Source organism: Oncorhynchus gorbuscha, linkage group LG03 (assembly GCF_021184085.1).
Source record: "Oncorhynchus gorbuscha isolate QuinsamMale2020 ecotype Even-year linkage group LG03, OgorEven_v1.0, whole genome shotgun sequence".
Taxonomy (NCBI): domain Eukaryota; kingdom Metazoa; phylum Chordata; class Actinopteri; order Salmoniformes; family Salmonidae; genus Oncorhynchus; species Oncorhynchus gorbuscha.
The window spans coordinates 80,880,465-80,908,313 of NC_060175.1; the positions used below are offsets into that span (position 1 = coordinate 80,880,465).

General features: G+C 41.3%; 1 protein-coding gene and 1 long non-coding RNA gene across 5 annotated transcripts in view; one reads left to right on the plus strand and one right to left on the minus strand.

Annotated features, from left to right (window-relative positions):
* Window positions 1-4,276: 4,276 nt before the first annotated feature.
* On the minus strand, window positions 4,277-7,324 carry LOC124032019. Of its 2 annotated transcripts, none has more exons than XR_006838194.1 (3): window positions 7,059-7,324; window positions 4,784-4,926; window positions 4,277-4,711 (listed from the first exon to the last, which is right to left on the minus strand). It is a non-coding gene; the product is annotated as an uncharacterized LOC124032019 (long non-coding RNA). The 2 variants fall into 2 exon arrangements; XR_006838195.1 differs by lacking the exon at window positions 7,059-7,324 and adding an exon at window positions 6,769-7,048.
* LOC124032018 (E3 ubiquitin-protein ligase MIB2-like) overlaps window positions 6,316-27,849 on the plus strand; it is an 81,269-nt gene continuing 59,735 nt past the window's right edge. Inside the window, exons 1-2 of one of the 3 annotated variants that reach the window (XM_046343961.1) lie at window positions 15,078-15,186; window positions 18,541-18,585. In XM_046343961.1, coding sequence (XP_046199917.1) covers window positions 15,120-15,186; window positions 18,541-18,585 — 112 coding nt within the window. In that variant the 5' untranslated portion in view covers window positions 15,078-15,119. Of the gene's footprint in view, window positions 6,468-15,056; window positions 15,187-18,540; window positions 18,586-27,849 lie in introns of those variants that run through there. The other 2 variants (XM_046343963.1, XM_046343962.1) reach the window with 2 other exon arrangements.

Below are 27,849 nucleotides of genomic sequence, written 5' to 3' on the forward strand. Positions count from 1 at the left end.
ACTGCTTTACCAAACATTTCCCAACTAGCACATTTGGTTCCTTGGAAGTTGTGGGAACATAGTGTATGTTTTTGGTTTTTAAAAAGGTTGTGGGAACAAAGCCATACATTTCCTGCCTGGTAAAACAGAATGTTTTTTCAACATTCTGAAAACACAAGTGTGCATTTGGTCTGTTCTGGGATGGTTTATTTTTAGGTTGCAGGGAGGTTCTGAGAACATTTGACTCTGGTTCCTGGAAAGTGTTTTTATGGAGGTATTATTAATGCTCTGAGAACAGAAATATATTTGGAGTTTTTTAAAGAACTTCCTTAAAAACGTTCACTGAATGTTTCAATACAACTTTTAATAACACTGCTAGCTGACTTGGCGTAAACTTTTTTAAATTGATTTTTTACTTCAAGTACAGATAGGAAACATGGAAATTCATATTTTTTCATTTTAAGGGGTGGATCAGCTTAATATTGCGGAAAGAATGTTGCTTCCATCAATGTAATTGTCTGCATCATTTCCAGTCCCCCATACATTTTTTTGGCAAATATATATATCCATACACGCATTCACACATATATACATACACATACCTATATAGACATATATAAATTAATTTCCTTAGGCATTAAATATGCAAAATGTAATTCTTTATTGTGATGCGGCATCAGTGAGATTCAAACCTATAATATTCCATTCTCTATCCAGGGAATTAGTCCACTGCAACCACCAGGATGCACGCTATGTTTATGCAATATTGGAGATTTGGTGAGATCTGACATGCCCCCTGAGCCCACTCTTGACACCTATCCCAAATGGGAACTACACATGTGGCTCATGTGCACAGTGCATGAGTACTATAAAAACGTCTTTCTTCAGACACCCACATCCATGTCTAAAGATCCATGTTTGGGGGTATCATCTCATGCAAGACCAAGGGAGTAATCTATCTCAACACCTGTTCATGTGGAAAAGCCTATGTAGGACAAATAAAAAGACAATTAAAACAACACATAGCTGAACACCGCAGCTCAATCAGGTGTAAGAACATTGACTATCCAGTAGCAGCTCACTTTGTTGAAGCTAACAATCCCATCTTCCTCCCTCAAATACACAGGCATTGAGCATGTTGCTCTACCAAGGAGAGGAGGTAACATCGAGATCCTACGACTACAAAGGGAGGCTTACTGGATATCCTATCTAAAAACATTGACCCCTAGTGGTCTGAATATTGACTTTGATCTCTGGCCCTTCTTATGAACACATTTTCCTTTATGAACAAGTCTTACAAAATTTTTTTTTTTACAGCTTATTAGCGTACAGTACACCTAATATGTTCCCTGTGTTGATGATGTTCATTATATATTAAGGTTGAACCAAAAGATTACATGTAACAAAAATGAAATACGAAATTATGTGAAATTGAAAGAAACAATATATGTTGATGCTAATATGATGTACAATATTCCATTATGTTTCTATATGATAACAATAGCATAATATATTTAATATGCCATATACAATTTTTTTACATTTTCACGTTTTTTTATTAACTTAATCATTATGACACCCCCCGCAGTACTGTCATTGGTTACACTAATTGCACTGTGTGTCTACATAACCTGGTTCAAGTACTCATGACATTACTGTCACTAATGTGATGTCAATGATGTGATCTTCCTGTCTGGGTTGGCGCCCCCCTTGGGTTGTGCCGTGGTGGAGATCTTTGTGGGCTATACTCAGCCTTGTCTCAGGATGGTAAGTTGGTGGTTGAAGATATCCCTCTAGTGGTGTGGGAGCTGTGCTTTGGCAAAGTGGGTGTGGTTATATCCTTCCTGTTTGGCCCTGTCCGGGGGTATCATCGGATGGGGCCACAGTGTCTCCTGACCCCTCCTGTCTCAGCCTCCAGTATTTATGCTGCAGTAGTTTATGTGTCGGGGGCCTAGGGTCAGTTTGTTATATCTGGAGTACTTCTCCTGTCTTATCAAATCAAATCAAATTTTATTTGTCAAATACACATGGTTAGCAGATGTTAGTGTGAGTGTAGCGAAATGCTTGTGCTTCTAGTTCCGACAATGCAGTAATAACCAACAAGTAATCTAGCTAACAATTCCAAAACTACTACCTTAAAGACACAAGTGTAAGGGGATAAAGAATATGTTCATAAGATATATGAATGAGTGATGGTACAGAGCGGCATAGGCAAGATACAGTAGATGGTATTGAGTGCAGTATATACATATGAGATGAGTATGTAAACAAAGTGGCATAGTTAAAGTGGCTAGTGATACATGTATTACATAAGGATGCAGTAGATGATATGGAGTACAGTATATACTATACATATGAGATGAATAATGTAGGGTATGTAAACATTATATTAGGTAGCATTGTTTAAAGTGGCTAGTGATATATTTTACATCATTTCCCATCAATTCCCATTATTAAAGTGGCTGGAGTTGAGTCAGTGTGTTGGCAGCAGCCACTCAATGTTAGTGGTGGCTGTTTAACAGTCTGATGGCCTTGCGATAGAAGCTGTTTTTCAGTCTCTCGGTCCCAGCTTTGATGCACCTGTACTGACCTCGCCTTCTGGATGATAGCGGGGTGAACAGGCAGTGGCTCGGGTGTTTGTTGTCCTTGATGATCTTTATGGCCTTCCTGTGACATCGGGTGGTGTAGGTGTCCTGGAGGGCAGGTAGTTTGCCCCCGGTGATGTGTTGTGCAGACCTCACTACCCTCTGGAGAGCCTTACGGTTGTGGGCGGAGCAGTTGCCGTACCAGGCGGTGATTCAGCCCGACAGGATGCTCTCGATTGTGCATCTGTAGAAGTTTGTGAGTGCTTTTGGTGACAAGCCGAATGCACTCACAAACTTCTACAGATGCACAATCGAGAGCATCCTGTCGGGCTGTATCACCGCCTGGTACGTCAACTGCTCCGCCCACAACCGTAAGGCTCTCCAGAGGGTAGTGAGGTCTGTGTGAATTTAAGAATTTAAGTATACTCTCTCTAATTCTCTCTCTCGGAGGACCATGCCTCAGGACTACCTGGTATGATGACTCCTTGCTGTCCCCAGTCCACCTGGCTGTGCTGCTGCTCCAGTTTCAACTGTTCTGCCTGCGGCTATGGAATCCTGAACATTTGAACATCTTGGCCATGTTCTGCTATAATCTCCACCCGGCACAGCCACAAGAGGACTAGCCACCCCTCATAGCCTGGTTCCTCTCTAGGTTTCTTCCTAGGTTTTGGTCTTTCTCGGGAGTTTTTCCTAGCCAACGTGCTTCAACACCTGCACTGCTTGCTGTTTGGGGTTTTAGGCTGGGTTTCTGTACAGCACTTTGAGATATCAGCTGATGTACAAAGGGCTATATAAATACATTTGATTTGATTACCCTGAGGAAGGCACAGAGATGCTGAAACGTTGGTAAATACCCATTAAATTGCTGGGAGATTATACATGGAGAGTGTGACTTTCTTTATTTTGATAGTTTATCCGCCGTTAGTCAGCACCTCTACACAAACTATTATTCTGGGTGTGCGCCAGCTCATATTTGTTTTTTACATATCTGGGAGATACAACCTTCCCAGCTTTCCAGATATTTAAGTATCTTTAATTTACAATCTGTAGAATCTATGAGAATAGAAAGGTTCAGAACTTCTGAGAAGCATCACAGTTGAAAAATATATGGCAAATAGAAATCCTATATGGAATGGTGTTAAGAGATAGATTGGATGGAGCTGAAGGGTGGGACTAATAACAAATGTAAAAGCAAATGTAAAATATACTGTGTCTGTAAACTGTACACTACCTTTCAAACGTTGGGGGTCACAGAAATGTCCTTGTTTTTCAAAGAAAATCACATTTTTTTGTCCATTAAAATAACACCAAATTGATCAGAAATACAGTGTAGACATGGTTAATGTTGTAAATGACTATTGCAGCTGGAAATGGATGATTGTTTATGTAGATAGAGGCCCATTATGAGCAACCATCACTCCTGTGTTCTAATGGCACGTTGTGTTAACTAATCCAAGTTGATCATTTTAAAAGGCTAATTGATCATCAGAAAACCCTTTTACAATTATGTTAGTACAGCTGAAAACTGTTGTTTTCATTAAATAAGCAATAAAACTGGCCTTCTTTATACTAGTTGAGTATCTGGAGCATCAGCATTTGTGGGTTCAACTACAGGCTCAAAATGGCCAGAAACAAAGACTTCTGAAACTCGTCAGTCTATTCTTGTTCTGAGAAATGAAGGCTATTCCATTTGAGAAATTGCCAAGAAACTGAACACCCCGTACAACGCTGTGTACTACTCCCTATTGGCAAGTCTGAGATATGGCTTTTTCTTTGCAACTCTGCCTAGAAGGCCAGACAGGTGTTTTGCAGGTACTATTTAATTTAAAACTGGGAACAGTTGCAGTTCTGTACTTTAGTAGTCTCTGGAATAGTCTCTCTTTGTTGGTCACATAGCCTCCCTCTGTCAGGGAAGAGACACTGACGTGACACTAGAAGTTTTTCAATCCTCTGGGATTAGATTGTCTGAGACAAATTTATTCTTAACACTCCTCAAGCTCTTAAACCAGTTATAACTCTCCCATCTCTGCACCAATCAGAACTCCACTTCTCCAGTTCTACAACCAATCACAGTTCAGCTTCCAGGCTCTTCAGTGGTCTGCAGCAAACTTGGACTCCCTCACACACAGAATGTCCATGCCGTCCACCTACACCCAGAGACAGGAAAGTCAATTAAGCAGATATAACGTACATTCACTGACTGTGCGTGCGTCTCCTACCTTGAGGCCAGGAATATAGTCTCTTCTCGAAGTACTCGGTGCTAGCAGATGACCTCTACAGACACCCCATGCCAAACTTGTGGTTCTCATAGATGAAGATACATGACAGCTCCCACAGATCCACCATGGGGCGGCAGGGTAGCCTAGTGGTTAGAGTGTTGGACAAGTAACCGAAAGGTTGCAAGTTGAAATCCCCGAGCTGACAAGGTATAAATCTGTCGTTCTGCCCCTGAACAGGCAGTTAACCCACTGTTCCTAGGCTGTCATTGAAAGTAAGAATTTGTTCTTAACTGACTTGCCTAGTCAAATAAAGGTAAAACATAATATGATTATGTGAAGGAGAGACAATCTGGGATTGACACTACTTGTGTACTGTGAAACTATTGATATATAGACATTGATTCTTATAAATGCTTCATTAAATTTAGGAAAGATGCATTCTCACACTTTGTGTGTGTCTATAAGTTTAATTTGTGGCAGGTGTGTCCCTAGCCTGTCAGTACCAGGGCAAAAACCGTGTGTGTGTGTGAAACATAACCTATCTAATAATCATCATCTATTATCTTATCTTCCTCTTGTCCAATCAGGGCCAGATCCTTGAGTCTTTCAACATTTAAAAAAAAAACTTTATTTAACTAGGCAAGTCAGTTAAGAACAAATTCTTATTTTCAATGATGGCCTAGGAACAGTGGGTTAACTGCCTTGTTGCAGCGTGTGTTGCAACCAATATAAATTGACTGTCGTGAATATAAATCACCCACAAGTTACCAGTGGCTGAAAACACAATAATCGCGGGATGAACGAGTGGCGAACTTCTGGCCAAGGGTGGTCTATTTAAAAATAATTCCTTCCCCCCTTGTTACTGTTTAATAATAAATACAAATTCCTCCGCCCCTTTCATGCAAGTGTATACGCGTCGACGTCATAAAACGGTGTCTTTTATTAAGTGTTTTAACTGCAACCAAAGAAACGGCCACGGGCCGATGGCGATCATCAGCGGATATAACATATATATCAAGAAACGCCCATAACAGAAACCGCCCGGAATTGCGGTCTGCAATTACACCCTCTCTGGAACGCCCCTCTCTGGCCACTATTTGATGTGTATCGGCAGGGGAGACTGTAGCACAATACATCACTAGTCTATTAGTCTAGGACCATAAAAGTTCATGTCGTACGCGTGTCAAATGTTAGTAGAGAAAAGTAACATGCGAGTGTTGTGCACGTGCAGCTAGCAAACGTTAGCTACCTAAACTTGCTGGCCAAGCCTCCGTCTGCTAGCTAACGTTAGCCTTTATGCTTTGGGAGAACTGTAGCAGGAGATCAATGTGTAACTTTACAGGTCTCCCAGAGCGAAGAGGCAGGGAACAAACTTTGCTTCTCTGGGCAGGCTGTTTTAATGTTAAATTACTATTTTTATTTAATGCCTAAAGGATACATACACAGCTGCAATAAATACATCTTACGCAAAGGGGTAGCCATCTCGCTACTGCTGCGCATGAAAACCAGATGTGACGCACTATATATCCTCCACAATTCATGGTATGGGCGGGTCATGGCTAGAGGGGATACAGCTTTTGTCAAATTAAAGTCAGATTTGATTTTTCGTAGCAGGTTAGGAGTCCATGATCATAGACACCGTTATGGAATTACACGTTAACACAGATTCAATATTTGGAGTCAGGTAAGGAAAGCACGACAAAAAAATGGTTTTCGAGTAGATTCGTTCAAATTTTAGCGTTCGCTAACTAGCTGTGCGGTAGCTAGCACACAGGACTACCAGCTGTAGTTACTGAATTTATGTTAACTAACGAAGCAAATGTATCAATATGTGGTAGCACTGGCAGTTGTCGCCCAATGTCATGGCAATTGAAAAGGATACAATTCCGGCAACTATATGTTATACTGTGGATTGTAATGCAGATCCACTTAAACATTTAACACCTAGCCTAATATTGAACCATAGGGACAATTATGTGGCCTACCCGTCTTTGACACACTAATATGTAAGACTGGTTTCAATAACAGGTGGTGAGCCTGCTTCTTCACTGGTATTAATTCTTGAAAACCCTTATTATGCTTAGGGTTTTCAGCAGTGGGCGTAGCAGGTGAGCTTCGCCCACGATTGGCTGTATGTGAACTACAATTCCCGGCACTGTGGTTTGAAGTTGAGAAACGTCGATAATAATTGCTTGCTAAACGGTTTTGGAAAAATATGAAAGATAATGGGCATATCACCGAGAAAGAATCGTTAAAATAAAACATTTACACTTACTGTAGCAGTTTTGCACAGATCCATACGTTGTTCCTCCACTTTAGGAACTACACCTCCTCCCCAGTTAACTTACGCATAGGTTTTCAAAGCATGCTAGATGGCTAATTAGCACTGGTGGCTGTCTCTGTCTTCCGTAAACATTCACTGGAAGTGTCATGGAGATATGACCGTGTGCGAACACTAACCCTAACATAATAAAGGTGTGTAGTGATTTAACCTTTCATTTGTGTTTATACCTCGCCGATTTCCAAAGCCGTACCACAAGCGACGAGTTTTAACGTTCAGAACGAGTCGAAGCCCTTAACAAAACTGCCCCGGCCAGAAGACAGTACTATCATCAATAGGCGCTAATGGTAACGTTAGTGTCTATGAATGGGTTTACCCTGGTGTCAGAAGTGTGATAACTGTCAGTGATCAATGAAACACATGATTTACAAAAGTCATGATCTTGAGAATGATAATTTCTGATTGCTGCCCAATTCCAATGTTTACAGTGACCCCTCAATGATTTGTATACCCCTCAGCTAAAATAAATACTTGTTCCTTCATCCAGTGCAAAGATGCAGGCAATATTGCCTCAGGATTTGATGTTGTCAACACTGTTAAACCATGACTCAATTTAATAATGCGCCTAATTACACAACTCCCAACTCTTTTGTTAAACTATGCAGTACGCTATTCATCTTTGATTCAGTAATTTGCTTATTTCAGACTTGATGGAATAGTGCCTAGACTATATTTGAGGTCAATTCGGTGAGAGGGATATAGACAGACATACAGTAGGTCACATTTCTGTCTGACAAACTACAGTGAGGGGTGGCCACCTTTTTGGCTTTGACAATTGTGTACCTGAAATGACAGAAATCCTTTGTTTAAAGACAAGTTTGTAAGGGTAGGTTAGAGGTAGGTTAGATCAGAAGAAGAAGAAGAAGATTGTCTTTTTGGGACAATGTCTATCCTGGCTAAATGTATGATTTATTGTGAAGCAGGTTTTTTTTTATTGCAAAGGTTTTTCCCAAAAATGTGATGCAAATACAAAATTGCTTTGAGAAATGGTGGTATGGTGTTTCAGGTGCTGTTTTCAGCAAGCATTCTATATAAAGAGGTCTTAGAATCAATTGTTTTTGAGTGGTGCCTGACTGGACTGCATTGCTGCTTCTGTCTATTTTGTCTCCATTGTTTGATATTAGCCTAGCTAATTGTATTTTGCATTGGGACAATGAGGCGGTCAGTGTATACACTATCATACAGGATGTAGCACTATTTGATATTTGAAAAACCACAGACAGTTTCTGTGTATTACCTAGATGCTGCTACTGTATGTTGTGACTGCTAAAGCCTATCTGTTAACTTGGAAGTACTGAAAATGATGTGTGTGTATATAAAACATGACTCCGTAGTGTACTAAAGCTGGATGGAAGCAATCCAAAGGTCATGGCTCTGAATCAAAAGCCACAAGAACAAATAACATGTCACAATTAGGTTATCACCTACTGTAAAGCTGAAACTTGGTTGTGATGGGCTTAATGTCGTGGTTGACACATTTCCCTTGTGACAATGAGCAATAACCCATTCCCTTTGTGACACATTTGATCTTGCATAGGTCCATATTTCACCTGAAACTTTCAGTCTATTTTGATCCCGTCTGTCGGTCTCTTGCAGAGAGCGAGTTGTGTAAATGCACTCTTTAAAAAAAATCTAATCTATTTATTGGTCGCGTGCACAGATTTTCAGATGTTATCGCAGGTGAAATGCTTGTGTTTCTTGCTCCACTAGTGCATTAATGCCAAACAATACACATGCATAATCCAAAAAGAAAGAAAGAAATTAACAAATATCAGCACGAGTAATGTCAGTCTGGAATACAGTGCCTTCAGAAAGTATTGACTTATTCCACATTTTGTTACAGCCTGAATTTATTTTCTCACCAATCTCCCCTTAATGACAAAGTGAAAACATGTTTTTAGAAATTGTAGCAAATCTATTAAATGAAATACAGAAATCTTATTTATGTAAATATAAGTATTCACACTCCTGAATCAACAAGAGCTTTCCACACCTGGATTGTGCAACATTTGTCCATTTATTATTTTAGCTCTGTCAAATTGGTTGTTGATCATTGCTAGACAACCATTCTCATTTACTGGGCTGTAGTGGACCAGGTGGAGAGCTTCAAGTTCTTTGGTATCCACATCGCCAACAGACTATCATGGTCCAAACACACCAAGACAGTTGTGAAGAGGGCACGACAAAGCTTATTCCCGCTCAGGAGACTGAAAAGATTTGGCATGAGTCCTCAGATCGTCAAAGTTCTACAGCTGCACCATCAAGAGCATCCTGACTGGTTGCATCACTGCCCGGTAGGCAATTGTAGTGCCTTGCGGTCAGAGGCCGAGCAGAGGGTAGTGTGTATGGCCCAGTGCACCACTGGGGTCAAGCTTCCTGAAATCCAGGACCTCTATAGCAGGCAGTGTCAGAGGAAGGCCCTAAAAATTGTAAAAGACTCCAGCCACCCTAGTCATAGCATGTTCTCTCTGCTACCGCACGGAAAGCGGTACCGGGGCGCCAAGTCTAGGTCCAAAAGGCTTCTGAACAGCTTCTACCCCAAGTCATAAGACTCCTGAACAGCTAATCAAATGAATACCAAGACTATTTGTGTTGTCCCTCTCACCCCCACCCCCTCTTTTACGCTGCTGCTACTCTGTTTATTATCAATGCGTAGTCACTAACTCTACCTACATGTACATATTACCTCGACTAACCTGTGCCCCCGTACATTGACTCTGTACCCCTTGTATATAGCCTTGTTACTTTTATTTTACTGCTGCTCTTTTATTTTGTTTTATTTTACTTATCTATTTTTTACTTAACACTTACTTTTCCTAATTGCACTGTTGCTTAAGAGCTTGTAAGTAAGCATTTCACTGTAAGGCCTACACTTGTTGTATTGGGCGCATGTGACAACATTCCATTTGATTTTTAGGTCTTGCAATAGACTAGTATCAAAAAACCTATTTTATGCAATGTGGCTGATGCAACAGATCAGAACGTTTAGCTTTAAATGTTTTTAGAAACTATTATGCTATTTCTTCACATTATAAGCGCAGCAATGCACACATGGTAGTAGGCTATGAGCGTAAATGTTCCATTAGCGGAAAACACCATTATCAAAAGTGACTGCAAATACAATTATGCATATAATACTTATAATTTTCAGCATTAAAAATGCACCTTTATCTTCCCCAAACTTGAAACTCACGCGCTGCTTATGTATGCCAGTTAGGCTCTACACCCCTTGTAAAGTGGATTCATGAGCTTAATTTTTTGTCCACTTTAGTTGTCTTATTAAAACATTTACCGTGTCCAGGTGGGATAGGGCAGTGCAATGGTGATTGTCATCTGTGGATCTGTTGTAGTGGGTGTCGGGTAAGGTGGAGGTGATATGATCCTTAACTAGCTTCTCAAAGCACTTCATGATGACAAGTAATTTTGTTCAGTTACCTTTGCTTTCTTAGATACAGGAACGGTGGTGTACATCTTGACGCAACTAGGGACAACAGACTGGGATAGGGAGAGATTTAATATATCCTTTAACACTCCAGCCAGCTGGTCTGCACATGCTCTGAGGACACGGCTTGGGTTGCCGTTAACACGCTTAAATGTCTTACTTACTTTGGCCACAGAGAATGCGAGCACACAGCCGGCGACGTGGGACCGTGCTGCGTTGCCGGCTCAATGTTTTCCTCACCTTCGGGTGAAGACCTTCGGGTGAAGGTGTTTTGCTTATCTGAGAGCGAGGGCCTGTGTCTGTGACGTGGCTGGTTTTCCCTTTACAATCCATGATTGTCTGGAGTCCCTGCCACATGTCTTGTGTCTGAGTCGTTTTGCCTTTTTGATTGCCTTAGAGGTCATAGATGGTCTTTTTGTACACGTCCATGTTCCCAGTCACCGTGCCATCGTTAAATGCGTTCTCACTTTGTTTTGCACGAATGCTACCATCTTTCCAAGTTTTTTTGGTTTGGATAAATTCTAATCGTCAGTGGGAAAAACATCCTCTATGCACTTCCTGATTAACCCAGTCACCGAGTTAGTGTACATACGTTGATACTATTCTCAGAGGTGACCTGGACATTTCCTATTCTTGAATCATAGATTATGATTTTCGGTTGCGTTTTCCTCTGATTTACTTCATTGAAGTCCCCAGCTACAACTAATGCGGCCCCAGGATGCGGTTTCCAGTTTGCACACAGCCCAGTGCAGTTCCTTGAGAGACGTCATGGTGTCAGCTTGGGGGGGGATATGGTCATTCGGGAGGTAATTGCGTCTGCATTTCATTATTCCAGACTGGGAGAACAAAGACTTGAATTCCTATACATTACCACAATCACACCCTGTCACACCACGAGTTGTTAATCATGAAACATACCACTCAACCTTTTCTTTTTATTGAATCATTATTTCTTCCTGTCTGTGTGATTGACCTGTCCTATATAGTCATGAGCTGGCCTGCCTTGCCTGTTATATGGACAACAAGACTGGCTTTGTTTACAGACATAGAGCAGCAGGCTTCATTATTAGAATTAGTCTACTGTGTGGTTCACCACCACCCCCTTATCATTGGCTAATTGGCAATAGGAATGTCAGCTGCATGTGAGTCGTTCCATGTAATTTCAGCAAGCCATGACACCCACCATCTCAGATCGTTCTAAATTAGTTTCTGTAGATAGAAACATTGTGGTCATCCTCACAATTCAAGCTAGTCCTTCATTAAAGCAATTCAGTTTGTCCTTCTTTAGGCTTAATCTGTGTTCAAGAAATGGCCCCTAAAAAAGGTCTAGATTAGTTACTGTTAGACCATTCTTGGTGAACAAGCAGAACATTAGGCTACAGCAGTTCTAATGGTTTCAATGTTAAGGTCTTCAATGACAAAAGTCCCAAACACACACTCTTGTTTTACAATGTTTATGATATTGGCATCTATTAGAGTTATTACGACATTTTAGTCCCTAGCCCATTTCTCCATCAACGTTTGACTAGGAAAAGTCTTCATATGAGAATTGCACCATAAGGATAGCCCGCTCAGAGAGCTACTTGTTGGACTATTCAAGAAGAGTTTGGGTTAAAGCATTAAGTTGGTAAGAGAATGACATTGAATTGCTTTCATGGAGGACTAGCTTGAATTGTGAGGATGACCACACAATGTATTTGAATAATGTGCCAAATCTATTAGGTTTCTACACCAAAGTTGCAAAGGAAATGTTGTGATCTATTTAACAAACACAAGTGTAGTGGTATAGCAGGAACGGCTGCATTTAGTAGTCAAAACCACCAGGTACATTCACACTACTTTCAATCTTTAATTTCTCAACAGGGGGGAAAAACAGGGAATACATTACATAGTATGTATAAGCAATACTTCAAGCCACCGCCTCATACTAGTTGTCAAACATAGAGAACTGATACTGGTTGTTGGGGTGGGATTGGCATGAAATGTGGGGGGTCCGTGGGGGGATTCCTTTGTGTCTTCCTCATTGGTAGGAAGACGTTTGGTCCAAATCAGATGTCTGGAACTATATTTATTGAATATTACCTGAATCATATAAATTAAAATGGCCAATTTGGGTGCAATCAATTAGCTTAATTTCTCAGAGATCAACTTATATTTAAACAAAATAATGTTGCAGGAATTCTAATCACATCTGTTATTAACTATATAAACAATTTCAGAACGATCTCAGATGTTGGGTGTCAATCCTCTTTCTTGTGCTTTTTGAGGTGGAACTACCCAGTAGCCTGTTCATGTGACTGTTTGTAGAATGACTGACTGCAAAATGTACTGTCTTGTTCATGCCCTCCACAGCTGTGCCCACATTATTGAATTACTGTCCATGACCATGTGCTGTTCAAAGCGTGAGAACAAACACCCACCCATTATTCCTCTTCCACTTCCCTGGCTATATCTACACACACAGTATTTATTATTACAGTATTAATGATGGCTAAATATTGCACAATTTAAGCTCTTGCCCCCTAATCCCTCCCAAAACAAATGTAAATATTGGACTATAAATTGTGCCTTCCTGTATTATACTTGTGCTAAAATGTGTATTCTACTGAGCCATTTACTTTATGCTTGTAATTATATATTTTATTTCTTATTGTTGCATTATCGAGAAGGAACATACAAGGAAGCATTTCGTTGGACGGTGTATACCATCTGTATCCCATACATACAACTAATATAACTTGAAACACACACAGGTCTACTCACAGTCCATGATTGAAAATTGGAACCATGGCAGGTGCTCATTCATAAAGTCTCCTTCCATATGGCCCCTTTTCTTCCCCCCAAAAGCACAACCCCTCTCCAAACACATTGCCCCCTCCCTCCTCCCCTGCTCTCGCTGCCCCTCCCCCTCTTCTCTGTTCTTTGCCCGTCTGCTCACTGGCAGCAAAAGACAGAGAGAGGTGTCACTCGGGCATGGAAGGGAAGGCTGTGCAGCACAGTGTGTAAAATGCGCACGCGCACATGTGTGTTGATGAGGGAGAACACTGCTTTAGCAGCCGAAGAGAAGCCTGTCTGTGTGTGTGCATGCATGAGCGCAGGTCTGAGTGCGCTGCCTGGGCAGTCACTTTCCCCGCTGCCCTGCTCCTCCGATAATTCCTGCTGACACGGCGCACAAAGGACTAAACGCTGGCCGCATCCTCCAGGAAGGCCCTCTCCACTCTGCCTGTCTGCCCTCCAGCTCTGATTACCCACATAGAAGCTGAATACAGGGAGGATGCTGCTGCCCTAACGCTGCCTGCATGCGGCTACATAACCTCTGGTTCACTGTCCACCACAGCATAGGGCTCTAGCCCCAGGATCCCCCCCCCTATCTATCTCACTGGAGGTGTTCCAGGAGGTGCTGTAGAACTCTGTCTTCACCATCTTGTGCAGATCGGAGGCTGCCGCCTCCTCTCCTACCCTGTTTTTGTGTCTCTCGGCTTGCTGACTGTACCCCACGCTTCTATTCCTACAGGTAAACCTACGAACCGAACCACATATGTAGCAGTACTACAATATTTAAATACATTTTCACTAGTTTCATGGTGATATGAGAATACTATCTGCATATTCTGACTAATGTTATTCCTTATCATATTTCTGGTAATACATTGGTAGTGCATGTAGCCTATTGCTTTTACTGTTGCTATAGCTATTAAATTGTTTTGATTTGAAGGTTCACAAAAATTAAGGGAGTGTATTTTTGGTAACATGGCAGTAACCTGGAAACATTTTTCTTTCACTCTAAAATGAAACATGAAGACCTTGTTTTATTTATTGGTAAATATGACAACTGCCCCATTTGCGTTAGGGGAGTAGAAAGGGAAACCAGTGAAATATTTGCATGTGCACAAAGACTAGCAATTTAACCAATACTACAATGGCTACACTACTACGATTGTGCAATATGTAGTTGGAAACTATAGTAAAGCCAGCACATAGGCTTGGCCAGGCAGGCACTACCTTTTACAATTGTTGCGTAACAGGTTAGTGATAAAATATTCTGGCACCTCCAAAAAGGTGTTATCAAGACATGTTTGCAGAGCTCTAGTCTGTTTGAGATTGAGGTTCCAAACTGTGACATTTGTTAGAAATGTAGAATTAGACTAATTTCTCACATGAGGGGTAGTGTATTTGATCATGCATAGTAAAAGTCTTGCCCAGCTATGATAATACTTTTACACGGGTAATTTGATTCTCCTGAACATTTTGGTTGATCTAAGCACCTACTGTAAATGTTCAAAGCTACTGTTGAATGGATTTAAACAGGGCAATTGCTACAACCCTTACACATATTTTCACAGAAAGCTTTATTTCTTTACATTGCTTGTTGTCACAGATAGTGAGTCCAGTATGTTCTGTCCTTGAGAGTTAGTTCCTAAAACAAAGAGCAAAGTTCACCCCAAAAACAAATAGTAGAGATACTGCTGGAACATATTTATTCCCCTGTTAGCAGGATGACTGGTCCATAGTTAGTCACATTGACAAGGCACTGACACGGCACAAAGCTGCTCATGGTGTCCTGTGACTCTGGAATAGAGCTCTTCAAGATGTTCAGGAATGGACTGAAGATCATGGGAAGTGAGTTTACTTCTCTCTCTTTAAGTGTACAAACTACTGTAGCTCACTGTTGCATTATTTAGAGTAATAATGGTATACTCCGTAGGACTGGGTACTGTTCAAGCTTCTGTTGAGATTTGTGTTTAGGTCTGTTATGTGGTGAAGTGGTTTGAGAGTGGTTCAGAAGCTCTCTGATGTGAAAATTAGACACTCATTTCCTACGCGACATTGTAGAAGTTTGTAGGTGATCTGTAATGTCATACGGTAACAACACTTTCTGATGGGAGAAATTGGACTGTCAGTTATAGTAATAATTTGGTGGGTGCATTTGGGAAGTATTCAGTCCCCTTCCCTTCCACATTTTGTTACGTTACAGCCTTTTGCTAAAATTACATGCTAAAATCTACACACCATACTCCATAATGACAAAGCAAAAACGGGGTTTTAGAAATGTTAGCAAATTAATAAAAAAATTCAGAAATACCTTGCTTACAACCAGTACCAGTCAAAAGTTTGGAAACACCTAAAAACCTAAAGGTTTTTCTTTATTTTCACTAATTTCTACATTGTAGAATAAAAGACATCAAAACTATGAAATAACACATATGATATCATGTAGTAACAAAAACGTGTTAAACAAATCAAAATGTATTTAGATTTCAGATTCTTCAAAGTAGCCACCCTTGGACAGCCTTGATCACAGCTTTGCACACTCTTGGCATTTTAAAAATAAGGCTGTAACATAACAATGTGGAAAAAGTTAAGGGATCTGAGTACTTTCCGAATACACTGTATGTATGTGTGTGTATATATACACTACCGTTCAAAAATTTGGTGTCACTTAGAAATTACATTTTACATTTAAGTCATTTAGCAGACGCTCTTATCCAGAGCGACTTACAAATTGGTGCATTCACCTTATGACATCCAGTGGAACAGCCACTTTACAATAGTGCATCTAAATATTTTAAGGGGGGTGAGAAGGATTACTTTATCCTATCCTAAGTATTCCTTAAAGAGGTGGGGTTTCAGGTGTCTCCGGAAGGTGGTGATTGACTCCGCTGTCCTGGCGTCGTGAGGGAGTTTGTTCCACCATTGGGGAGCCAGAGCAGCGAACAGTTTTGACTGGGCTGAGCGGGAAATGTCCTTGCTTTTGAAATAATTTTTTTTTTTGTCCACTAAAATAACATCAAATCATCAGAAAGAGTGTAGACATCGTAAATGTTGTAAATGACTATTTTAGCTGGAAACGGCAGATAAAAAAAATAAAATCCTGGAATATCTACATAGGCGTACAGAGGCTCATTTATCAGGAACCGTCAGTCCTGTGTTCCAATGGCACGTTGTGTTAGCTAATCCAAGTTGATCATTTTAAAAGGCTAATTGATCATCAGAAAACCCTTTTGCAATTGTTAGCACAGCTGAAAACTGTTGTTCTGAATAAAGAAGCAATACAACTGGCCTTTAGACTAGTTGAGTATCTGAAGCATCAGCATTTGTGGGTTTGATTACAGGCTCAAAATGGCCAGAAACAAAACTTTCTTCTGAAACTTGTCAGTCTATTCTTGTTCGGAGAAATTAAGGCTATTTCATGCGAGAAATTGCCAAGAAACTGAAGATCGTACAATGCTGTGTACTACTCCCTTCACAGAACAGCGCAAACTGGCTCTAACCAGAATAGAATGAGTGGGAGGTCCTGGTGCACAACTGAGCAAGAGGACAAGTACATTATGGTGTCTAGTTTGAGAAACAGACTCCTCACAAGTCCTCAACTGGCAGCTTCATTAAATAGTCTCAACGTCAACAGTGCAGAGGTGACTCCAGGATGCTGGCCTTCAAGGCAGAGTTGCAAAGAAAAAGCCATATCTCAGACTGGCCAATAAAAGATTAAGATGGGCAAAAGAAGACACACCGGACAGAGGAACTCTGCCTAGCAGGCCAGCATCCCAGAGTCGCCTCTTCACTGTTGACGTTGAGACTGGTGTTTTGCGGGTACTATTTAATGAAGCTGCCAGTTGAGGACCGCTCAGTTTGGCCGGGGGGCCAGCTCTAGGAAGAGTCTTGGTGGTTCTAAACTTCTTTCATTTAAGAATGATGGAGACCACTGTGTTCTTGAGGACATCAATGCTGCATACATTTTTTGGTACCATTCTCCAGATCTGTGCCTCGACACAATCTTGCCGGAGTTCTAGGGACAATTCCTTTGACCTCATGGCATGGTATTTGCTCTGACATGCACTGTCAACCCTGAGTCCTTTTATATAGACGTGTGTGCCTTTCCATATCACGTCCAATCATTTGAATTTACCACCGATGGACTCCAAGTTGTAGAAATATCAAGGATGATCAATGGAAACAGGATACACCTGAGCTCAATTTCGAGTCTCAGCCAAGTGTCTGAATACTTATATGAATAAGTTCTGTTTTTTTATTTTGAGTACATTTGCAAAAGTTTCTACAAACCTGTTCGCTTTGTCATTATGGGGTATTGTCTAGATTAATTAGGACAATGTTTTTTAATGTAATCCATTTTAGAATAAGGCTAATGTAACGAAACGTGGAAAAAGTCAAGGGGTCTGAATACTTTCTGAATGCCCTGTACTTACATGCATACAAATAGGAACTCCAGTCGGGTCTCGACCCCTGGTATCATATGAACATAAGACATGGCGAAATTGGTATAATTGCAGAAAATTGGCTTTAAAGCTGTAACATTTTCTCTGCCCCATGGCAAAATGTGTAGAATTTCAGGAAATGAGCTTGGAAATGTAAAAAATGTCTCTTTGCCAACAAGGGGTGTGAAATGTATAATAGTTTGGGGTCTCATGGCTTGCAAAGTGGGGTTTGTTGTAACTACCCTGACAAATGACAATATCCAGTCGGACCTTAGCAACCTAGGACATTTTGTGTGACCGGACTTTCTCAAATAGTACTTGAGTACCCCTGATGTATAGCCTAAATTTGGATGACGGAAAAACCATTTCACTGTCTGTGCACCCCCCATTGTAGTGTTGAATTTGCCTCGTCCAACATTCTATTGTGTTAGTCCCACTTTCTAGAAAGTACCTTCTTTATTCCTGTTGGAATATGTCTTCTGTCACTGGTTCAATGTAAACGGTCAATATTTGTCTTGAACAGTAAGCTACACCAAATCAAAAACAAGGGAAGTCATGAGCCGGAAATGATAAATGACGTTTGTCCAGGTCATTTCCAAGTAAAAGGACCCATGAGCACCAATATGTGAAGTCCATAGGAACATGTCAAATTGGGTATCAAATGAAAGCGGTCTCTATTTTGGAGAAATGAAGGCACATGTACATTTTTCAATCATTTTCCATCTTTAAAATGATGAATAATCAAAGGCTTTAATTTCAGGTCAAACAGATGGAAAGAAAACATACCAGAAAAAGCATTTAAAAGGTATTTGAAATGCATTAAAACACAATAGTGTTGAAGTAAAGACTCCAGCCAACTAACATCAACACTTATATTTAATTTGAGACTTTTCTTTCTAACTTCTGTAAATTTAAACATTGCCTTGTGCCTTAATTCTGTTACCAAAAACCCACATATTTAAGATATTTTCTAATTTCTCTCCCTCATGAGGGAGGATAATGAAGGTTCACAGAAGTAACAAGTAAAGGTATACCTATGAATTTAGTTGGTGTTTTTACTGATAAACTTTATGAATTATGTGATTAAAACTCGTTGCGTTAATGGAATTTACCAAAAAAATCTGCAATTTTATTGGCTACAATGGGAACTCATAGTAGTGGCAAAACACTTTAGTTCACAAGTTTCGACAGTACAGTCAAGTAGAGTATCTTTCAGTATAGCACAGAGTACAGTAAAGAAGAGTAGAGTTCAGTACAGTGCACACTGGAGTTGAGTACACGTGTACTGTGTTAAACTGAACTGTATTCTACTGTGCTATACTGGTACTCTACTGAGCTCTACTGTGCTGTACTTTGATGTCCAAAGTTGTGAAACATATATGATTGGTTCACATTTGGTCTGGTCCGGACCAACCCAAATTTGATCTTGTTTGGAGGCAGAGCTCATTAAAATAATAGCCAGTATGTACAATAATACCCAAATGTGCAAATGGAGATATTTTCATAGCTTTTTGTGTACCTATTTAGGATATTTCACAATTAAGAGAATGACATTCATATCCATAATTATGCATCTCTGTATAGTACAGATCAGGGACGCATGATGAAATTCCATTACTGGATGTAAATCCACTTCACCTATTGTAGTTCAATAACCAAAATATATTTTTTTCAATGTCAATATGTCATGTCATAGCTGACACTCACATCGTTGAATTTTAATTTGGAGTAGATCTTTAAGTTTTTATTAAAATCCTTATTAAACATTATAGGCTACTGTAGGTTTATGCAATTTCAAAGCAAGTACCTAGCCTATTTCTATAGATATAGGCCTACCTACTTCAAGCTATGTGTATGCATAGACCTATATGATGAAATACATTATTAGCCAGAGAGAATGTGCATTACCCACATTTTTACAGCTGTCTAGATGTACTGTAGATGGGCATCATATGTTATTGTGATAGGATAACATGGTCGTTTAGGCACTCAACCCTACCTTTACCAGTGGCTCACATTATTATACCTTTGAAATTTTAGTCAAGTCAATCAAATTTTCACAATAGCATATGGGACAGATATGGCATTTTCTGTCTGATATTTGTTCTTATAAACGGGCAAACAATCTGAAAGTGTTAATTTCTGTTTAGGAAAATGTGAATATTTCCCTATTGATTATTATACCGATCCACCGATTATTATGTTGATCCACTTGCCTCTTATGTAATGCTTAGAATTCTGGGAGAGGGCCAAAGTGAGCGATTGATTAGTAATGTTTAGGATTCATCCACCTATACAGGGTTGGAGACTAGGGTATGTGTCTTGTGCACTGTTATCAGAAAATGGCCCTCAATTTAGATGTTGCCTACTTGTATTACTGATTTTCTTCTCAATAAGCACCTAGATAGTATTACGTTGGAAGGTAATTCTGTGTCCGACGGTGTGTGTGTCTTTGTGTGTGGTGACGTTGGCCTCGCAGATAGGTCCTTAGCGGATGTGTGACAGAGGCCAGTCCATCTGTTATGAGGAGCAGAGCTGCTTATCCTCTCTCTTAGCCCTCAGACACAGATTTGCAGAAATGGCTCCTAACAGGTGGCCTACCTGGGACCCAGTCCACCCCAGGGAGGACTGTGAGGACACCCTGTCTGGCTACCACCTCTGTCTCCCTGCACATGCAACCACAACCCCCTGTTGGGCACACTAAATATGGACTGCTGTGTTGGTGTTAAGTTTTGGCTCGCTTGCGCTCATGCTCGCCCACAGTGCATTCGGAAAGTGTTTAGAATCCTTGACAAAAAATATTTCGTAGTCAATCTACACACAATACCCCTTAATGACAAAGCAAAATTATTTTTTATTTTTGCTAATTTTATAAAAATTAAGATACCTTATTTACATAAGTATTCAGACCTTTTTGCTATGAGACTCGAAATTGAGCCCAGGTGCATCCTGTTTCCATTGATCATCCTTAAGACGTTTCTACAATTTGATTTAAGTCCACCTGTGGTAAATTCAATTGATGGACATGATTTAGAAAGGCACACACAGTTGACAGTGCAAAAACCAAGCCATGAAGTTGAAGGAATTGTCCATAGAGCTCCGAGATAGGATTGTGTCAAGGCACAGATCTGGGGAAGGGTACCAAAACATGTCTGCAGCAAAGTCCCCAACAACACAGAACACAGTGGCCTCTGTCATTCTTAAATGGAAGAAGTTTGGAACCACCAAGACTTACTAGAGCTGGCCGCCTGGCCAAACAGCAATCGGGGGAGAAGTGCCTTGGTCAGAGAGGTGACCAAGAACCCGATGGTTACTCTGCTAGAGCTCCAGAGTTCCTCTGTGGAGATGGGAGAACCTTTCAGAAGGACAACCATCTCTGCAGCACTCCACCAATCAGGACTTTATGGTAGAGTGGCCAGATGGAAACCACTCCTCAGTCAAAGGCATACAACAGCCCACTTGGAGTTTGCCAAAAGGCTCCTAAAATACTCTCAGACCATGAGAAACAAGTTTCTCTGGTCTGATGGAACTAAGATTGAACTCTTTGGCCTGAATGCCAAGCGTCACTTCTGGAGGAAACCTTGTACCATCCCTACGGTGAAGCATGGTGGTGGCAGCATCGTGCTGTGGGGATGTTTTTCAGTGGCAGGGACTGGGAGACTAGTCAGGATTGAGGGGGAAAATGAACGGAGCAAAGTACAGAGCGGTCAGGATCAGACTGGTTTGAAGGTTCACCTTCAACAGGACAACAACCCTAAGCACACAGCCAAGACAATGCAGGAGTGGCTTCTCTGAATGTCCTTGAGTCGCCCAGCCCGAGCCCGGACTTGAACCTGATCAAACAACTCTGGAGAGACCTGAAAATAGCTGTGCAGGAAACACTCCCAATCGAAGCTGACAGAGTTTGAGAGGATCTGCGAAGATGGTTGGGAGAAACTCCCCAAATACATGGGTGCCAAACTTGTAGCGTCATACCCAAGAAGGCTGTAATTGCTGCCAAAGGTGCTTCAACAAAGTACTGAAGAAAGGTTTGAATACTTATGTAAATGTGATATTTCCATTTTGAATTTATGAATTTGCAAACATTCCTAAAAACCTGTTTTTGCTTTGCCTTTATGGGGTATTGTATGTAGATTGCTTTTATCCATTTTAAAATAAGGCTGTAGTGTAACAATGTGGAAAAAGTCACAAGTACGATCTTTGTCCCCATGTGCAGTTGCAAACCGTTATCTTACTTTTTATGACGGTTTTGGAGCAGTGGCTTCTTCCTTGCTGAGCGGCCTTTCAGGTTATGTTGATATAGGACTCATTTTACTGTGGATATAATACCTGTACCTGTTTCCTCCAGCATCTTCATAAGGTCCTTTGCTGTTGTTCGCACCAAAGTACGTTCATCTCTAGGAGACAGAACACGTCTCCTTCCTGAGCGGTATGACTGCTGCGTGGTCCCATGGTATTTATACTTGAGTAGTATTGTTTGTACAGATGAACATGGTACCTTCAGGCGTTTGGAAATTGCTCCCCAGGATGAACCAGACTTGTAGAGGTCTGCAATTCTTTTTCTTGAGGTCTTGGTAAATATCTTTTGATTTTTTCACATGATGTCAAGCAGAGGCACTGAGTTGGAAGGAAGACCTTGAAATACATCCACAGGTCGACCTCCAATTGACTCAAATGATGTCAATTGGCCTATCAGAAGCTTCTAAAACTATGACATCATTTTCTGGAATGTTCCAAGCTGTTTAAAGGCACAGTCAATTTAGTGTATGTAAACATCTGACCCACTGGAGTTGTGATTAACTGAAATAATCTGTCTGTAAACAATTGTTGGGAAATTGACTTGTCATGCACAAAGTAGATGTCCAACCAACTTGCCAAAACTATAGTTTAACAAGACATTTGTGGAGGGGTTGAAAAACGAGTTTTAATAAATCCAACCTAAGTATATGTAAACTTCCGACTTCAACTGTAGGTGCATGAGGGAGATTTTTCCTTCTCTTTTGGGGTGTATCTTCTCTCCCTAATCTCCAATTATTTCTTCATCCAGGGTGCATATGAGTAATTTCAATTATCCTAGACTATCTATTTCTCCCGGTTTCTTATCTTGTACTGTATTCCTAGCTGGAGTGATCTGAAAGAACTGCCAGGATATCTGCCTTATTGCTTTAACCTCTCCAGTAGATCAAAAGGAGACAAGGACAGGAAGCTACTTTAGACTGACACAGGCTTGCTGAATTGTCTTTCTCCATTCTGATTTGTTTATTCTAAACCAAACTAGGACACAACTGACAGTGAAGTAGTCCAATTTGTGTGGATCCATACACAGCGAGAGGGAGAACACAGGAGTTATGCGAACAGAGGGCCATGGAAAATAATGGAATTGGATGGTGAAGTCTTCCTGTTTGCATGCACACAAACCCTGTGACAGTGAATTGTGGAGCGATGGTAATTAGTTGGTGCCCATCAGGGTCTGTGAACTGAGTTATATATATATATATATATATATGTCATTTAGCAGGAGCGACTTACAGTCATGTGCATACATTCTATTATGGGTGGTGGATGCCCATCAGCGCCATGCTCTACCAACTGAGCTACAGAGTTAGATGACTGGCCAGAGTTTTTAATCCAGTGAAAGCAGCCTAAACTGTAATTTTGGGGCTGGAGAAAGAGAGTATGAGCAGCCTTCTTATTCCCCGTCTAATCCCCCCACTCCATATGCTTTAACGCTAAAGCACATACCTTTAATACACAAATTACATAAGCGTACAAATATAATTTTGTTTTGTCTATTGCTGCAGGATTAAGATGGATTTAGGCCTATACTAAACCACGTAACTTGATACTTATCCTGGGATTAACACTGAATTAGACAACAAAAAATAATGATATGAACTGAGTTCGGTCCACATTGGCATCGGTTGTGTCACTCAGGGTGAATGAATGTTTGTAACCGTGAAGCCTCCTAGGTAGTGTTTTGTGCGTGGGTAGAACTAGCCTAATAGTTGCAGGTTCCTTCTGTTATTGGAAGCTGTGAGTGTGAAATAGTTTTTCGAGTGACGTAGTGACAATTTAAAGGAATACCTGTCCGACATTCTGTGGGTTAGAATAATTGCATCAAATTTGAGTTTAAGATTCCAATCCATTTACATTTACATTTAAGTCATTTAGCAGACGCTCTTATCCAGAGCGACTTACAAATTGGTGCATTCACCTTATGACATCCAGTGGAACAACCACTTTACAATAGTGCATCTAAATATTTTAAGGGGGGGGGTGAGAATTAAAGGATTACTTTATCCTATCCTAGGTATTCCTTAAAGAGGTGGGGTTTCAGGTGTCTCATTTCTGACAGGCTTTTGTTTTTATTAGACTCACTCTCACACACCTGCACACACACAATTCTTTAGGCTGTTACATAAGGGCTACAAGCCCACGGTAGGCAGCCCAGGCAGAGGAGGAGGATGCAGAGAGACAGGCTGATATAGTCTGCTCCGTCCACATCTACAGGTGGATGGACTGCCTGCTTCTATCTATGCAGTTGCTCCCCTAGATTCCTCTTGTGTACTGTAGACACAGACCACCGAAGCAGCATCAAATAATGCTACCACCAACATGATCAACAGAAATCAACCAAAGCCAAACGGGTTGGCCGAGAGACAACCGAGGTAGGCTTCCCCCTCCTCAACAATAGTAGTTAAGCCATCGCTGAATAGCATTTGTGAATTAATTGACCGTTAACGTGCCTTAGCCTCTTTGGTTGTGGCTGTGTAGACCGTCTGCTGGATCTAAGCATGCATCCTCGAGGAAGATGCGGAGAGTTGAATATCAGTCAGTGTTTCAACAACCAGTCAACTGAGACATTCCTCCTTGAAGAGCAATGCTATGTAAGACGGTTAAAGTAGGCCATGTATGCAGTCTGCCCGGTTGGCTGAGTGATTGGAATACCTCTCTTTGGAGGTTCCTGCCTTTCTGCAGGACTCAGTCAAAACGAATATAGACTTCCTTCCCGTGTTTGTTGGGTTTTAAGCCATGCTACATGCCATGGCTTCATGATGAGGGCATGCCTGTATAGCTGTTGTGTGGTAGACTGTGTGTGGCTGCTGTGTCAGGTCAGGGGTAGAGAGTAGAGCAGTGGGGCATGTTAGTGGTGTCTAATGTCCAGCTGCTCCTCTCTGAGTTAGCCCATGTCACAGCATGGTGCTCAGTGAATGTTCCAGGAAGGATGTGGGGGAAAAAAAACAATCAGAGCTTCAGTAATCGGGTTATAAGACCTAAGACTTTTTTCTGCAGCTTCACTGACTGTGTCCTTCAGCAGACTAAGACACACAGTATCTCTGGGATGAGTGTTGGGCATCATTGGTTTGGGGCTTAGTCTCACTGCTCTTTTAAAATGTGTCAAGATCATAAAATGATTAAGAAATGAAGTGGCAGTGAATAGCTTATTTACAGAAAAGGCTGCTTGGCAACAATTACTTTTTGTCACAATGAAAGCGCAAATTTCGATTCTCATTTTTTTTAAATGATATTTTATTTATCCAGGTAGGCCAGTTAAGAACATGTTCTCATTTACAACTGCGACCTGGCCAAGATAAAGCAAAGCAGTGCGACAAAAACAACACAGAGTTACACATGGGATAAACAAACGTACAGTTAACACAATAGAGAAATATTTATGTACATTGTGTGCAAATGTAGTAAGATTAGGGAGGTAAGGCAATAAATAAGCCAAAGTGGCGAAATAATTACAATTTAGCGTGTGATCGATGTGCAGAGGATGATGTGCAAGTAGAGATACTGGGGTGCAAAAGAGCAACAAACAAAAAACAATATGGGGATGAGGTAGTTGGGTGTGCTATTAACAAATGGGTTGTGTTCAGTTACAGTGATCGGTAAGCTGATGCTTGAAGTTAGAGAGGGAGATATAAGTCTCCAGCTTCAGTGATTTTTGCAATTCATTAGTAATTGGAGAACTGGAAGGAAAGGCGGCCAAAGGAGGTGTTGGCTTTGGGGGTGACCAGTGAAATATACCTGCTGAGGGCGTGCAGGTGGGTGTTGCTATGGTGACCAGTGAGCTGAGAAAAGGCGGGGCTTTACCTAGCAAATACTTATAAATGACCTGGAGCCAGTGGGTTTGGTGACGAATATGTAGCGAGGGCCAGCCAACAAGAGCATACAGGTCGCAGTGGTGGGTAGTTTATGGGGCTTTGGTGACAAAACGGATGGCACTGTGATAGACTACATCCAATTTGCTGAGTAGAGTGTTGGAGACTATTTTGTAAATTACATCGCTGAAGTCAAGGATTGGTAAGATAATCAGTTTTACGAGGTTATGTTTGGCAGCATGAGTGAAGAAGGCTTTGTTGCGAAATAGGAAGCCGATTTCTAGATTTAATTTTGGATTGGAGATGTTTAATGTGAGTCTGGAAGGAGAGTTTACAGTCTAACCAGAATTTGTATCGACAAATGCCTAAGTCAGAACTGTCCAGAGTGGTGATGCTAGTCGGGCGGGCTGGTGCAGGCAGCGATTGGTTGAAAAGCATGCATTTAGTTTAACTAGCATTTAAGAGCAGTTAGAGGCCACGGAAGGAGTGTTGTATGGCATTGAAGGTCGTTTGGAGGCTTGTTAACACCGTGTCCAAAGAAGGGCCAGATGTATACAGAAGGGTGTCATCTGCGTAGAGGTGGATCAGAGGTTTACTAGCAGCAAGAACAACATCGTTGATACATACAGAGGAAAGAAGAGTCGGCCCGAGAATTGAACCCTGTGGAACCCCATAGACTGCCAAAGGTCCGGACAACAGGCTCTCCGATTTGACAAACTGAGCTCTCTCTGAGAACTAGTTAGTGATCCAGGCGAGGCAGTCGTTTGAGAAACCAAGGTTATTGATTCTGCCGATAAGAATGCGGTGATTGACAAGGTTGAAAGCCTTGGCCAGGTCGATGAAGACAGCTGCACAGTACTGTCTTTTATCGATGGTGTTTATGATATCGTTTAGGACCTTGAGCGTGGCTGAGGTGCACCCATGACCAGCTCAGAAATGAGATTGCATAGTGGAGAAGGTACGGTGGGATTCGAAATGGTCAGTGATCTGTTTGTTAACTTTGCTTTCAAAGATTTTAGAAAGGCAGGGCAGGATAGATATAGGTCTAGAGTGTCTTGATGACCGCGGCAGCTTTTCAATCTTTGGGGATCTCGGACGATACGAAAGAAGTTAAACAGGCTATTAATAGGGGTTGCAACAATTTTGGTGGCTAATTTTTAGAAAGAGCGGGTCCAGATTGTCTAACCCAGCTCACTTGTAGGGATCCAAATTTTGCAGCTCTTTCAGAACATCAGCTGTCTGGGATTTGGGTGAAGGAGAAGCGGGGGAAGGGGGGGACTTGATCAAGTTGCTGCGGGCGGGGGGGGGGGGGGTGCAGAGCTTTTGGCTGGGGTAGGGGTAGCCAGGTGGAAACCATGGCCAGCTGTAGAAAAATGCTTATTGAAATCCTCGATTATCATAGATATATCGGTGGTGACAGTGTTTCCTAGTGTCAGTGCAGTGGGCAGCTGGGAGGAGGTGCTCTTATACTCCATGGACTTTACAGTCTCCCAAAACCTTTTGGAATTAGTGCTACAGGGTGCTAATTTCTGTTAGGAAAGCAAATGCTAGCTTTTTCAAACTGACTTATTGGTTCCTGACTTCCCTGAAAAGTTGCATATCGCGGGTACTATTCGATGCCAATGCAGTACGCCACAGGATGTTTTTGTGCTGGTCAAGGGCAGTCAAGTCTGGGGTGAACCAAGGACTATATCTGTTCTTAGTTCTATATTTTTTAAGTGGGGCATACTTATTTAAGATGGTGCTGAAATCTCTTTTAAAAAGCAACCAGGCATCCTGACGGGATGAGGTCAATATCTTTCCAGGATACACGGGCCAGGTCGATTAGTAAAGCCTGCTCGCTGAAGTTTTTTAGGGAGCGTTTGACAGTGATGAGGCGTCACCACTTGACCTTGGACCCATTACGGACGTAGGCAATGAGGCAGTGATCACTAAGATCCTGTTTGAAGACAGCAGAGGTGTAT